At 44.1% G+C, this 12,988-nt stretch overlaps 1 protein-coding gene across 3 annotated transcripts in view; it reads left to right on the forward strand.

The window, feature by feature from the left end:
• The first annotated feature begins 642 nt into the window (after nucleotides 1-642).
• RNF20 (ring finger protein 20) overlaps nucleotides 643-12,988 on the forward strand; it is a 217,566-nt gene continuing 205,220 nt past the window's right edge. Inside the window, exons 1-2 of one of the 3 annotated variants that reach the window (XM_085651686.1) lie at nucleotides 643-755; nucleotides 7,329-7,463. In XM_085651686.1, coding sequence (XP_085507812.1) covers nucleotides 7,335-7,463 — 129 coding nt within the window. In that variant the 5' untranslated portion in view covers nucleotides 643-755; nucleotides 7,329-7,334. Of the gene's footprint in view, nucleotides 756-849; nucleotides 991-7,328; nucleotides 7,464-12,988 lie in introns of those variants that run through there. The other 2 variants (XM_085651687.1, XM_085651685.1) reach the window with 2 other exon arrangements.

Below are 12,988 nucleotides of genomic sequence, written 5' to 3' on the forward strand. Positions count from 1 at the left end.
ACATATAATTACGTACTTGCCGGGAGTAAATGTTAACATTGGAGTAAAAATGTATAGTTTTAGAAACTGGGCCAAGCTTTTTCACCCTGTGAATAATAATCATTTCCACTTAATATATTTTAAATATAGTTCAATCTATTTATCAGTGAAATTACTTATCTTTCTGTTTATGTTGCATCAGTAAATTTGCTTCATGCTAAATCGCTTTAACAACGCCATAGGATTAATAGTCAATTCATAGTATCAATGTTATGTCACGCCATATGCAAATTGTGGGGGGGAGCTCTACCATTCCCTTTCAGTCCAGGGCCCAAAAAATCCCAGAACCGGCCCTGGGTCATTTAGCTGACATTGTTCCTACACACCACCTGTTGTCGCTTTTAATGCCCGGACGTTGTCACCGCTGCCTCATCCAGGTACCAAATGAGTGCCTGTCTGCACTGTTTACAGGCGAGCCGCGAGACACGAACGGATCGTAGTTTATGTACCTCGCCGGAGCACGTGCGCACGGCGCAGCCAATCAGCACTTCGGAATTCTGTGCGGCGGTCTAGGATTGGCTTCACAGACAAGGGATTCTCCAATCCTAGTTCATGTTACCCACTACGAGTCCCTCCTACTTCTAGTTGGCTGGATGTAGTCAGCCGTGCGATTGGCTGTCATGTGACCCGGAAGTACTGAAGCTGGGGACAAATGTCGTTTGTGAAAAGATCGATAACCTGCAATCGACGTTAACCTGTAGTAACCGACGGACCGTGTAAGTAGCAGATAGGTGGGCACCTTACCACCAGCATTACTCCCAGCACGTCACACTCTGTTGTCCGTGGCGCTACACTATCCAGCACTGTATGCAGCGAGCACCTGCACTACATTGCAGCTGGTACCTCTCCCACCACACTTCACCCACCGAGTTGCCTCTGGATCGCTGCTCTGTATCTAGAAATGCTTCGAAGCCGAACACTATCTCATTACTAATGCTACGTTCACAGGTAGTAAGTACTGCATCTGAACTGACATCTGTCAGCTTTGCATTTAATATTGCATGTATTAGAGCACAAGCTGTGCAGACACGGGTGCCTCGTCATTGCACCTGCAGTCTTCTCCTGCATCGAGTGTTACAGCCAGCGCTGCAGCATGAATGTATCTAGCACTGCAGCTCACTCCAAGCATTGCCTCTAGCACTAGACCAGCTGAGCAGTGCACTTGTCACTGCACCAAGCATTGGACCATTGTTCAGAGCAGCTGTCAACAATGATGTACCATCACTCCATCTTACACTGGCGCTGATCCATCTACCGTACCCAGCAGTGCACTGACGCCGCTTCCAGTGCTGCCTATTGCATATTACTGACCCATCCACTGTACCCAGCCGTGCACTGACACTGCTTCCAATATTGCATTTTACAACACATAGGCACGGTGTTTGCCACTGTACCGAACAGTGCTCCAGAGCTACATTAAACACTTCATTATACAATCTACAAGTACTGCAGCACAACCCGCACCTTGCAGTGCATTAGCTAAGCCCCCAGTATTGCAGCCAGCAGTGTCCCTGCTCGGCATCTACTACAGAAAACGTATTTTGTTTAGAAGTGCATTTAAATTGCCTGCAGTCTGAAGCAGTGCACCCGCAGTGCTCCGAGGTTATGTTATGTTATATGGGTATTTGTAGGAGCGCACGTTCACCGACAGGTCTCTTGGCGCTGAGGATCGGAGTAGAGAAGGTTGAAGCAGGGAAACATCTCGTTATAAGCCAAAGTGAACAGCCTTGTCTTGAGCTGTTTCCTGAATCGCACCTAGTCTTCCTCGAGCCTGAGTGAGATTGGGAGTGAATTCCAGAGCTTTGGTCCCAGAAAGGAGAACCAAGTCCCTCCGATGCGTTTGCGTCTGAATCTGGGCACCATCAAAAGATTCAGGTGCATGGATCTCCGCGTACGTTGGGGAAGGTACTTATTAATATGCGCAGAAATAAAACTAGGGCCAGCTCCCTGAAAAGCTCTAAAGAGGATGCAGCCAGCTTTAAACATCGCTCTCTGCTCCACTGGAAGCCAATGTAGATCCTTAAGCAGCAGACTAATATGGCATCGTCTGTCCTGGAGGTAGATGAGTCTCGCAGCCTGGTTTTGGATCATCTGTAGGCGATGTTTCTGATTTTGAGGGAGATCAAGATAAAGTGCGTTTCCATAATTGATTTTAGATAGAATGAGAGCAATCACGATTGGGATACGAGCCTCTTTACTGAAGAAGCGTCTAATCTTGCGCAGCTTGCGGAGTTGGCAAAGCAAGCAGAAGTAACCGACCCAATTAACTGAGTCAATATGGAAACCCAGACTCTTTATTACTGGTTTAGGAAGTGGGGTCGCACCTAGCTCGGAGGGCCAGTAAGAGGGTGTCCAATGGGTGAGTTTATTGTTGGGTATGATTATCTCAGTCTTTGCGGAGTTTAATTTTAATTGATTGCTGTCCATCCAATTCTTAACATACCTCATGGAATTCCATACAAAGTCTTTGGATTCTGTGGAATTCTCCAGGGTAAAAATTTGCTGCATATCATCAGCATAAATAAAAATCTTTACCCCATCTGCCGGAGATTAGAGATTAGAGGACGTATGTATACGTTGAAAAGGATTGGCGAAAGAGAAGAACCCTGCGGGACACCACAACTCATTTCTACCATGTTTGATTTGTAGGAAGAGAGCCACACAGATTGTTTGCGTCCCTTTAAGAAGGATCTAACCCAGTCCAGGGCCGATCCCCCAAGACCTGCCGCGGCCAAGCGACCCAACTAAATTTTGTGGTTCACGGAGTCAAATGCCGCTAACAGATCTAGGAGGATCAGAGCCTGGATGCAATCAATGTCCGACTGTCCCTTAAGGTCATCCATGACAGAAAGGATCACAGATTCAGTAAAATGCGCAGGGCGGAACCCTGCCTGGTGAGCATCTAAAAACTTCGTGGCTTCTAGGAAGGAGCTGAAACATGTTTCTACATGCGCCTCCATCAACTTAGCCGGAAACGGGAGAAGTGATATAGGTCTGTAATTTTCTAGTTTATTGGGATCCATACCCTGCTTTTTTTTAAACTGGATAACCACAGGTTCCTTAAAGACTGATGGTATAGTGCCATGGGACATGGAGAAATTAAGAAAATCAAGGAAGGTATCAGGAAAAGCCCAATAGATTTCTTTCAATATATTGATAGGACATTCCTCCTTAGGAGAACCTGATTTGATCTTCGCTACAAGATCCAAAAATAGTTTTTTGTCCAGCAAAGGAAGTGTGGTAAGAGAGGAGGGATTGGAGTAGGTCAAACTGTCTTCAGTGCTGCTATTGTAGGAATCGATTGACTCTTGAATTTTTTTAATTTTTTCTACAAAAGAGTAGTTCAGGTCATTACAAAGGTCCTGGGTAGCCATAACCTGCGGAGTCACACGACTGGGATTCGATAGTTCCTTCACGATCCTAAAAATTTCTTTAGTACGGTTGTCAGAATCAAGTACCTTGTTCGTGAAGAAGGCTCTCTTGGCCTCCAAAATGGCATTCTTGTAAACACCGCAAGATTGCAGTATATTTCATTTTGTCTTCCGCTAAATACGACTTTCACCATTTCCGTTCAGCTTGGCGTACATGGATTTTTAGGATTTTCAAGTCCTTTGTAAACCATTTGGATGCTTCATGACGCCTTAGGCAGGAGGTTTTAGTCTGTGGGGGAGCATGAGTATTAAAGGTCTTCATTTGCCAATTAGTAATCTCTCTTTCCCAGGTACCTAAGTCTCCTTCTAAGGTAGGCTGCTCACAAGATAAGGTGTCCAGAAGTGCTTACAAGTTAATTCGATTCCAATTTCTAAAAGTGCTTCTTAAATGGGATGGGTGTTTCAACAGTGACAGATTATTCAAAGGAAAACTAATAATATAATGATCTGACCAAACACAAGGATGAATCGCCAGATTATGCAGAGGGATATTGGTGGAGGTCTGCAGTAAACACTTTCTTTGATACTGTACCAACACTGCATCTAGACTGCACCACTGTTGCATTTAGCACTAGACTGCAGCCCCAAGAAAGCATTCTGTTGGGATCTGCTTGGAATGTGTAATGTTGAGCTTGTCTTCCTTTCACATTCGGTGCTAGTTCTTGTGTGTTTATTCCAGAAAAATTAATACTCTAGTTATATGTGAAGGAAATGTTAGTTACCCTATGCCACTGGACTGCCAGGGATTATATGTTCATGCTGCAAACCTCTAAATTGTCTACTTTCTGTTGTGTTTAAAAATGTGAAATGTTTCATGTTGAGTTTTAGGAGCGAAAATGGATATATAATGCATTTAGGCCACACGCATCTCTTCTTCCTTTATCAGTAAAGCTGACTCCCTCTGCTTGGCGTGCTCACGCACCCTCACCTTCTCTCGGTTTACTTTTGAAATCGATACTACGGAACAGACCAGACTTAGGCCGCTCATTGACAGCCATTCATCATTTTACTATGGCATCTCGCACGGGGCTCCGTGTAAGAGGAGAACCTATGTGCAGTGTTTACATTGGTGGATCACTGTAGATAATGGAGTAAAGTGGGATCCCGTGGTATCACTTTCAATATTAGCGACGCCAGTTAAACTTCTTCATTCTGTAGCTTGGCAATGGTTCAGGTGCAGGATAAAGGTTAGCTCGATAGCGAAACGTATACCGTAAATGACCTGCTATAAGGCTATGTCCTTGCTTCTCTTTTGTTCGTTACATTTGTCCGATGTACCCACATTTCATGCTGCAGCACGAGGTTTCTTTCTAAGCATGAATGATCAGCATGTTGTTACACGCTTACGATTTCATATTTGCCGAAATTCTGTGGCCCAAAAGAGGTATGCTTTTTCAGGGTTTGCTTCAATGACTTGCTGGTAATTGCATTGCCCTGAGGCCGCGTCCCTCGCTTAATGAAGGGAAGCGAAGGAGGGGACCAGGAGGGAATGACTTTACTTATTAGCATAATAATTAGCACAATGGTGACATAACCATGACCTTTCTCACAGCAATGATTTCAGTGTGTGTTACATTGAGCCCTGTCTGGAGATGTGATGCAGAGGGCGGTGGGTGACAGTAGTTGTTATAGCCACCCACCAGTTCCAACAAGCTATAGGAAATAAAGCCAGTAAGTCTGGCCTTGGCAGTCTAGGGCAGTGGTTACATTTCTCTGTTTTCAGGAAGTATGCACCACAAACAAAATGGGAATCTCCCGCCTAGATCTTGTTGGCTTGTAGGTATTTGGCACTAGGCGTCATCTGAGACTGGACCTAATATTACAGAGGTTAGATGCAGGAAATACATTATGCACAAATTGCTGGGAAGGAAAAATTGCCTGTGTTATTGGAAAGCTCCAGATGAGCTTTATCATCTGTGTTTGCTATAGTGCAGTTTTATGGAGGCCAGAGCATTCATCTGCGTCCTGTATTGGACGGTGGTTCAAGATTTAGTTACATATGATTTTGAATTCATTTTTAATACACTTTTGTAACTGTGGCTGCAGCACGTTTTTTGAAACCGCTATTCATTTAACAGTGGTGCCAATTGTTTTTAAATTGATCATTGTACACTTTATATTTAATATACATTGTTTATGTTCTTTTTTTATATAAAAAAAATCGTTCATTATTCTAGTTTATATGGACTGACTTAATAACTTAAACCTTTTTCAACAGGTCCAATCGAAGTGTATTTGCTGTTTCAAAGGAGATCTATGCATTATGGTGTTGTGTGTCTGCTGGGAGGAGGGAAGGGTGACTGTTGATGACATTCTTCGTAATTAAAGTATTAGCTGAGGTTCAATTATATTTCTTCTGTAAAGTAAATGTAAGAGAACGTGAATGATGACCCAGAGCAAACGACATACTAAACTTTTTACAGTAGCACATTACCCACCTCTCCCAAGTTTTGTTACTTTACATATTATTTAATTTTTTTACTGAGCTTTATATAACGGGAACTTGACCCGGTATCGGGTATCAGAGCGCTTTACAAAGCACCAGTTGCGTTACATGAGAACACATTTGCAGCAGTAACACAACTAACTTCACTAGAATTCATTGTGAGTAGGGCTTCCGGTTTTATGTTCTTTTAGGTCTCGCTGAGTCAGCGCGCATGCTCAGCTCGGAGAGACATTTAGTATGTGAGTTTTGAAAGTGCTGCTGGCTGGCGACACGCTTGCGTTCCTGCGAGCGTTCACGTGTGCAGCTGGCAGCTTTGCAATATGTACCCCCGCTGCTGCGCGCACATCCCTAGCGTGCTTTAGCACGTCATCGCGATCACTTTCGCTTTCAGTACCACCACAGCATCACTATATGCTACCACAGCATCACACAGGACCACCACAGCATCACACAGGACCACCACAGCATCACTCCAGGCCACCACAGCATCACTCAAGGCCACCACAGCATAACTGAGGGCCAGCACAGCATCACTCAACGACACCACAGCATCACTCAACGACACCACAGCATCACTCAGTGCTTATTACACTTTTTAACAACTTCTCAGCATGCTGTACAGCAGCCACACTTCTCTACTGCACAGCTTAGAAACATTGGCAAAGTCAATAGCTCTACCTAAACACATATAAGGCCCCCTAATACATAGCCGATAGGTCTCGCCTTTAGGACATTATAAGTGTTTAGTTATCCAGCACAATATCCTTGATTAAACAACATCAAGTGTTGCATGGCTAAACACTTATAAGGTCTCAAAAGCGAGACCTATTGGCTATGCCAATGCTTGTTATTTTAGTTTTTTACATTTTCTCTCCATTTATCAATATTTTTTTAGCTCATTTTATTTGTACGTATTCATAATTATTGTGTGCTTAGTGTTAAAAAACGAAGCTGCAACGGGCATTTTTCCACATTTATTTAACTGACAAATGTTGTCTCATTTTTGAATGTCCAATGAGTTATAGCCATTTACAGTACAATGCAGTCATATGCAATCATTTGCATTGTAGAACAGCTTAAGCAGCTAAACTAAGGTCACAATGAAACCTTTTTTTTTTTTTTACTCAGCTACGTGTCAGTCCGCACAACTATTGACCAAGCACGCATGATTGATAGTAGTGAGAATCGTCCAAAAGAAAACCTGTTTTCAGTATTTAAAAATAAATACAATCTGTTTTCTGCCTGTATTTATCTGTAAACACCAGTAAAAATGGAAAACTGGGACCCTTAATTATGACATTCCTGTTGTTTCTGATGAACCCGGGGTATGCCTTGAGAGCATATCCAATCACGCTGAAGGCTCTCAGCCGGAAAGTATCTCACTGCTTGAGTTGTGTTTTACCCTTTTGCAGAGCAGGATGTCTGGGATTGGAAGCAAGCGGTCCAGCAGTGATGGGGGCACCTCTGGTCCCCCCGAAAAGAAAGCAGCGGTCGAGGACTCTGGTACCAAAGTGGAGACTATCAAACTTGGTGGAGTCTCATCCACGGTATGTGCATTCTTTGACTAGACTTCCTAAATCCAATGTCTTCAATCCGTCTCTGTTTCTCCAGTGTGCATGTAATCGCAGAGTCCCACTAGTGTTTTGTGGGTTTTTGTTGTCAGCTTTTAAAGCTATCCCCCTAACAAGCTGGAACAGTTTAGACTTTTTTTGCATGACGTTCTTGTATGTTTGTGTAGAAGTACACGAATCCAACAGCTCCTGTTATGCATTTTCTTCATTTACTTGTTCTAGAGGAACCACTATCCACTCCTGGTGTTCTATTTTCATCAGTCACCTGTGTGCTACAGGTTATATTACAGAGGGCCTCAACTCCCGGTGTTTCCTTTGCGTCTGTCTCGGTGTGCTATAGAATAGTATAGAGGGACCTGATGTTTTCTCTTCTCCTAGACATGCTTTTTTGCTTTAGGGTAGTGTTCAAGTATCCTTTAGATCTTGTGTTTCCCTATCCCAGTATGGAGGTACAAAAGCCTTGCCAGGCCAGCTGACAATGGTGTAGTACCTTACCCTGTTGAACCATTTCTAATCTGTCTTGTGTTTTCTCCTAGACAGACTGGGCTGTCCTCAGTAGGTTCTCTATTATTGTGATGACCTTCACCCAAAGTGTACCTCATCTATAGTAGAGGATGAGTATAAATCCCTCATGCCAGGCACTAGGGTAACTGAATATTTGTGGCAGCTTCTCAATGCCTTGCTGGTCATTGCTCACATTGAAGAAGACACATGGCAGTCCAGACAAAGTCAGACAGAGTCAAAATGGCACATCTTCGTGCAAGGACTTTTTACCCCTGCTTGCAGCATCTGTCTCTTCTACTGAGTATTACATTTGAAAGTTAACTATCGATGTATGTTTCTTAACCCTTTTTATTTCAAATATCAGAATGATCTAAACACTAGTATTAGTGCTAGACACAAAGAGGTGTCAGGAGAAGATAAATTAAAGTGAAACTCCTATGATTAGGTTTAGGGGTGTTACTGAACATTACCATAGCAGTGGCTATGTGGAATTGGGAAGAGCAGCATACTCTGTGGCATGGCAAGCCAATAGGATTCTAAGCTTCTAAAAGCAGTCTTGGTAGAGTGGTCTGAAGTAGGTACTAAGACATGGAAGTGCTTTCTCAATGTGCATTCTCAGCTTTTATTCAACACCTGTGAAAGCCATTCTGCATTCAGTGGCCATACCAATGTCAGGAACCTGAAAGTTAGATCACATATCGATTCACTAGCTTCCTCTGGAAGCCAGGATTAAATTCAAGCTAGCATACATTATTTTAGGGCCATACATATTAACCACCTTGAATATCTCAGAGCATCTCTCAAAATCTCAGGTGTTAAAAAAAGAACTTAAAAAGTCTGACGAGCTAAGACTGGAAACCAAAATATTACACATTTCCTAAATTTCCAAATAGATTACCTCTGGAACTGTCCCTTTCTTCTGACACTTGGTGTTATTAGATCTGAGGTGATCAAGAAATCCAATACCCCAAAGAACTTGAAACGTATCAGTTTAATATCTTTCTGATCGATTCTCCATAGCTTACCTTGGGTCTATTCTTTACTTGTTTACCTCCCTTCTTCTGCCTTAGACCCCCTTGAAATCCCTGCACTCTTACTGAATTACATTTCTCTCTTCTAGCAAGTCACCACTGTCTCTGCTTTGCTAAACTCTATACAATAATTTGTACAACACCTCTTCCCTAACTTCGCTTGTCCGCTTCACACTGCTCCCTGTCTTCATACTGTTTTCCTGTCACTTACTTTCCCTTTTGCTGCTCATTCGAATGTAGTACATTCCCTCCTCCTTTTACCCCTCTCGACTCTAGGTGTGACCCACAGTTTTAATATGACTAACTCTGCCCCATTCTCCTCTTCCACAGGTCACTTACTTACAGTTTTCCTCCAACTAAAGCCAATTCTTTTTTGTGTGTTCTCCATTACTGCTCTCTCTCTCACGTTACCACTCCCGTGTCCAGGGCACAAGTCCTAAACAAGCATTTACAATGCAATGGTCTTGGCAATATTCTAGGTAGAGCTATTGGTATTGCTCGTTATTTTTTTTTCATTTTTGTATCCCTAAATAAATGGCATTGTCATTTCTATTGGCATTATTTTTTTTTTGCATATGTGATACCTATTGCATTAGCAGAGAAAGAGTGAGGTAGTGAGATAGATAGAGAGAGAGAGTGAGGTATTGAAATAGAGTGAGGTATTGAAATAGAGTGAGGTAGTGAGAGAGAGTGAGGTAGATAGAGAGTGAGGTAGTGAAAGAGTGAGTTAGTGAGTGAGGTATTTTCTGACGTAGTGAGATGGAAACAGTGAGTGATGTTGTGAGATAGAGGTGGCTGTCTGGCTAATTTCGAGATGAGCGCAACAACAGTTAATTAATAATTCAATATACATTAAAAAAAAAGACTATCACCTGCCGCCCAAGCCATTCTGATAGCTTTGGGGGCCTGAGATAATCAGAACTGCCACACTTGTAGGAGTGTGAGGGTTAGTAGTGTGTTGGTGGGGTCACTGGCAGGGGCAATGTGTGGTGCAAGCTGCAAGGGCCTCCTGACGAGAGCCTCTGCACTTTTTTGGCTACAAATTAAGTACTGCTGCTGTGCACACGTCTTAAATGGAGGGAGACATGCATGCAAGTTCCTTCCGGTAAAGGATGTGTCCGTTTTCGTCACTTTCGTGAATCGTCCCAATTTAGCGAAGTTGAAAAGTTCTACATAGAGCTTATGTAGAACTTTACACCTTTGCTAAATTGGGACTTTTACGCTTTCCCGAGGTTTGTGTTAAAAATAGGACTTTTGCAACAATGTATGTAAATAAAAGAAACTCGCAGATTACAAGTCCGTATATATTTTCCATCTTGGCTGCGTCTGAAAAGTATCTTGTCACGTGGAGAGAAAGTTGCATGGGTGAAGGTCGGGAACCTTAAAGTCAGCGCATTGGACAACTCAAAGGCTACGCAAGCCTCGCGCAGGCTCACGTCGCTTCCAAAGCAGGCCTACGAGGGAGCCACAGTGCAGCACTTCGGGCTCGTCTGCTTCCTGACAGCGCCACGTGCTTGTCTCAGGCGTCCACCGCTGTGGGAAAAGGCACGCAAAGGCGCTGGTGATTTCTGCTGGCATTTCCGCTCCCTAATAGCATCGGGAGATTCTCTCTCGGGGGGCGGCGGGGGAACTGGCAGCCGCTGACGCTTCTCATTATTTTTGATTTTGTGATTAAGCCTTACAATTTGGAAAATTGATGTCAAAATAAAATAAAAAAGTGAAATCTCTAAGCAGCACTAACAAGTAATGGATGTCAATATAACACCGTATGTGTCAACGGCTCCCTCGCTTGTGTGATAAAAATAACAGCCATTATCACTTACTTTAAAATAACATAAAAATATATCAAATTGTGGACACAGTTCCAGGTAGGTGTTGCTGTGCAGTGTGGGCTCCGCGGCAGCGCTCGGTAGCCCTTTCACAACACCGCCGCCATAACAAGCGCTCGGCTGTTCCCCACTTAAGCCGCTACCTCACACATATATATGGGCGACGACAACTCTGGTCCGGAGAGGGGCTCGCTGGTCCAGGAAGAGCTTTCTAGATTCTAGTGAATGCTCCCCAATATGTCCAACTGGACGCTTGCAGGAGAAATGTTCAAAATCATGCACAACCTCCGCCAAAAGTTACCGTCACGTAGGTGTATCTCACTAGACATGACAGAGAAGCTTCTAGGTGTGGGTGCAAGAGCCGTAGATAGGAAGTTGGAAAGAAAACACACCGCCGCCTTTCTCCGAGGCGAAGCAGAAATGCCTCGGAGAAACGCAGCGGCGGTTTCAGATTCGGGGGTGTGTTTCTTTTTCTCTCCTCTTGCCATTGGCTGAAGGAGAGAAAAACACGCCTAAAAAAGGGCGTGGCTAAAAAGTGGAAAGAAGAGCACGGAACACGCCCCCGAATCTGAAAAAGACGGAGCCTATTTGGAGGGACGGCTCTCTCCTCCAATGGCTGGCCTCCGTTTAGGAAGCCAGCCAATGGAGGAGAGGCAAAAAGGGAGGCGGGCTAAATAGCCACTCTAAGAAACATTAAATCTCCGGACTTCCGGTTCTGCCTTCGGCAGACCGGATGGTCCCTCGACCTAAAAACAGAAGTGGGGGGACTAACCTAGTTAATCAGTATGCAAGTGGCATCATGGCACGTGACATCGCGGCGCGTGACATCACAGGAAGTGGCATCACAAGAAGTGACATCAGAACTTAAGCGCTCACATATATGTTTAGCAGGTGTATCATGAGTACATTTGAGCACATTTCGAGTATACTTGCAAACCCTCCTGATTTAGGCAGAAGATTCACACTTTTGTACACTACCCATACAACAATGTTGCCTTTTGTCAGCTTAAAGCTTCCTCTAGCCATAGTGCTTTAAAATAAAGAATATTGATAAATTATTACAGCGCCTCCTCAGGGGTGGTAAGCGCTCTATAAATGCTGTATATTTTGTGCAAATACTGGGAAAGATCAACACATCTCACATTCTTACAGTGCATGCATATCTCCTAAACAGAGCCTGAACAAAGTGAAAAGCGGCCTCTCTTAAGTATGTCTAAAGCGCTAACACGGTGTGAGCCCTTGTTTCCCCTCCGCTGCATTTGCTTCTAGGTGTGAGGCTCCTGACTGCTGCCAGCCAGGAGACTAGAACAAAAGGAGGCCTGATGACCCCTCAGATTCGGACGTTGTTATGGGCCTAGCAGGAGTCAGAAATCAGAAGCCCCGTCCCCGCCTGCACGTTGGTGCGGATTGAAAGCAGACAACAACGTGCAGGCACTGCTGCATGTGTCCCGGCGCTTGAATATTACACCAGGACGAATTCAGCACATTTTTCATTGGGGCCCAACTTCTTGGCTGGGTGGACAGCGTCCGCCCTGTGAAAAAAGTGGGTGGATGCGTTTACCCCCGACTCGTGCCCTGCCTCTCTCTCACCACACTCTTCTAATCTGCAGTTCCGGTGCCTTCCCCTGTCAGGGACTTATTTGCCTCTGCACAGAAGAGCAGCCGGCCTCTTAACATATTAAATGAGTGTTCTTTGGCAGTGGTGGGGTGGAGTCTAGAAGTGGGAAAACAATTTAGGATCATCTTAGCATGAATTGTTTGAGTAAAAATGCATGGTTGATGTTAAAGGCACCAGTAAGGTGTTTGACTACAGCAGTACATCTACATGCTGTTTCTAAAATCACCTGAAACGCGATGGGGAGGGGCATAAGGATATTCTCATCGTATATTGACTACTTTTAGGAATTTAGATGAGGGCAACGCCCCCTCAACCCATCTCATTTAGTCCGATCAGATTCAAAGCTCTTTCTTTATCTGGGTTTAATGCTTCAGATGAACAGGCCTGTCATTGAAAGCTTAGGGGCTTGTAAAACTGCATTACTCTGATGGTATGTCACCCCTTTGGCTCTGATGGGATGTCACCCCTTTTGCTCCGATGGTATGTCACCTCTTTTGCTCTGATGGTATGTCACCCCTT

Source organism: Triturus cristatus, chromosome 4_1, assembly GCF_964204655.1.
Source record: "Triturus cristatus chromosome 4_1, aTriCri1.1, whole genome shotgun sequence".
Classification (NCBI taxonomy): Eukaryota; Metazoa; Chordata; class Amphibia; order Caudata; family Salamandridae; genus Triturus; species Triturus cristatus.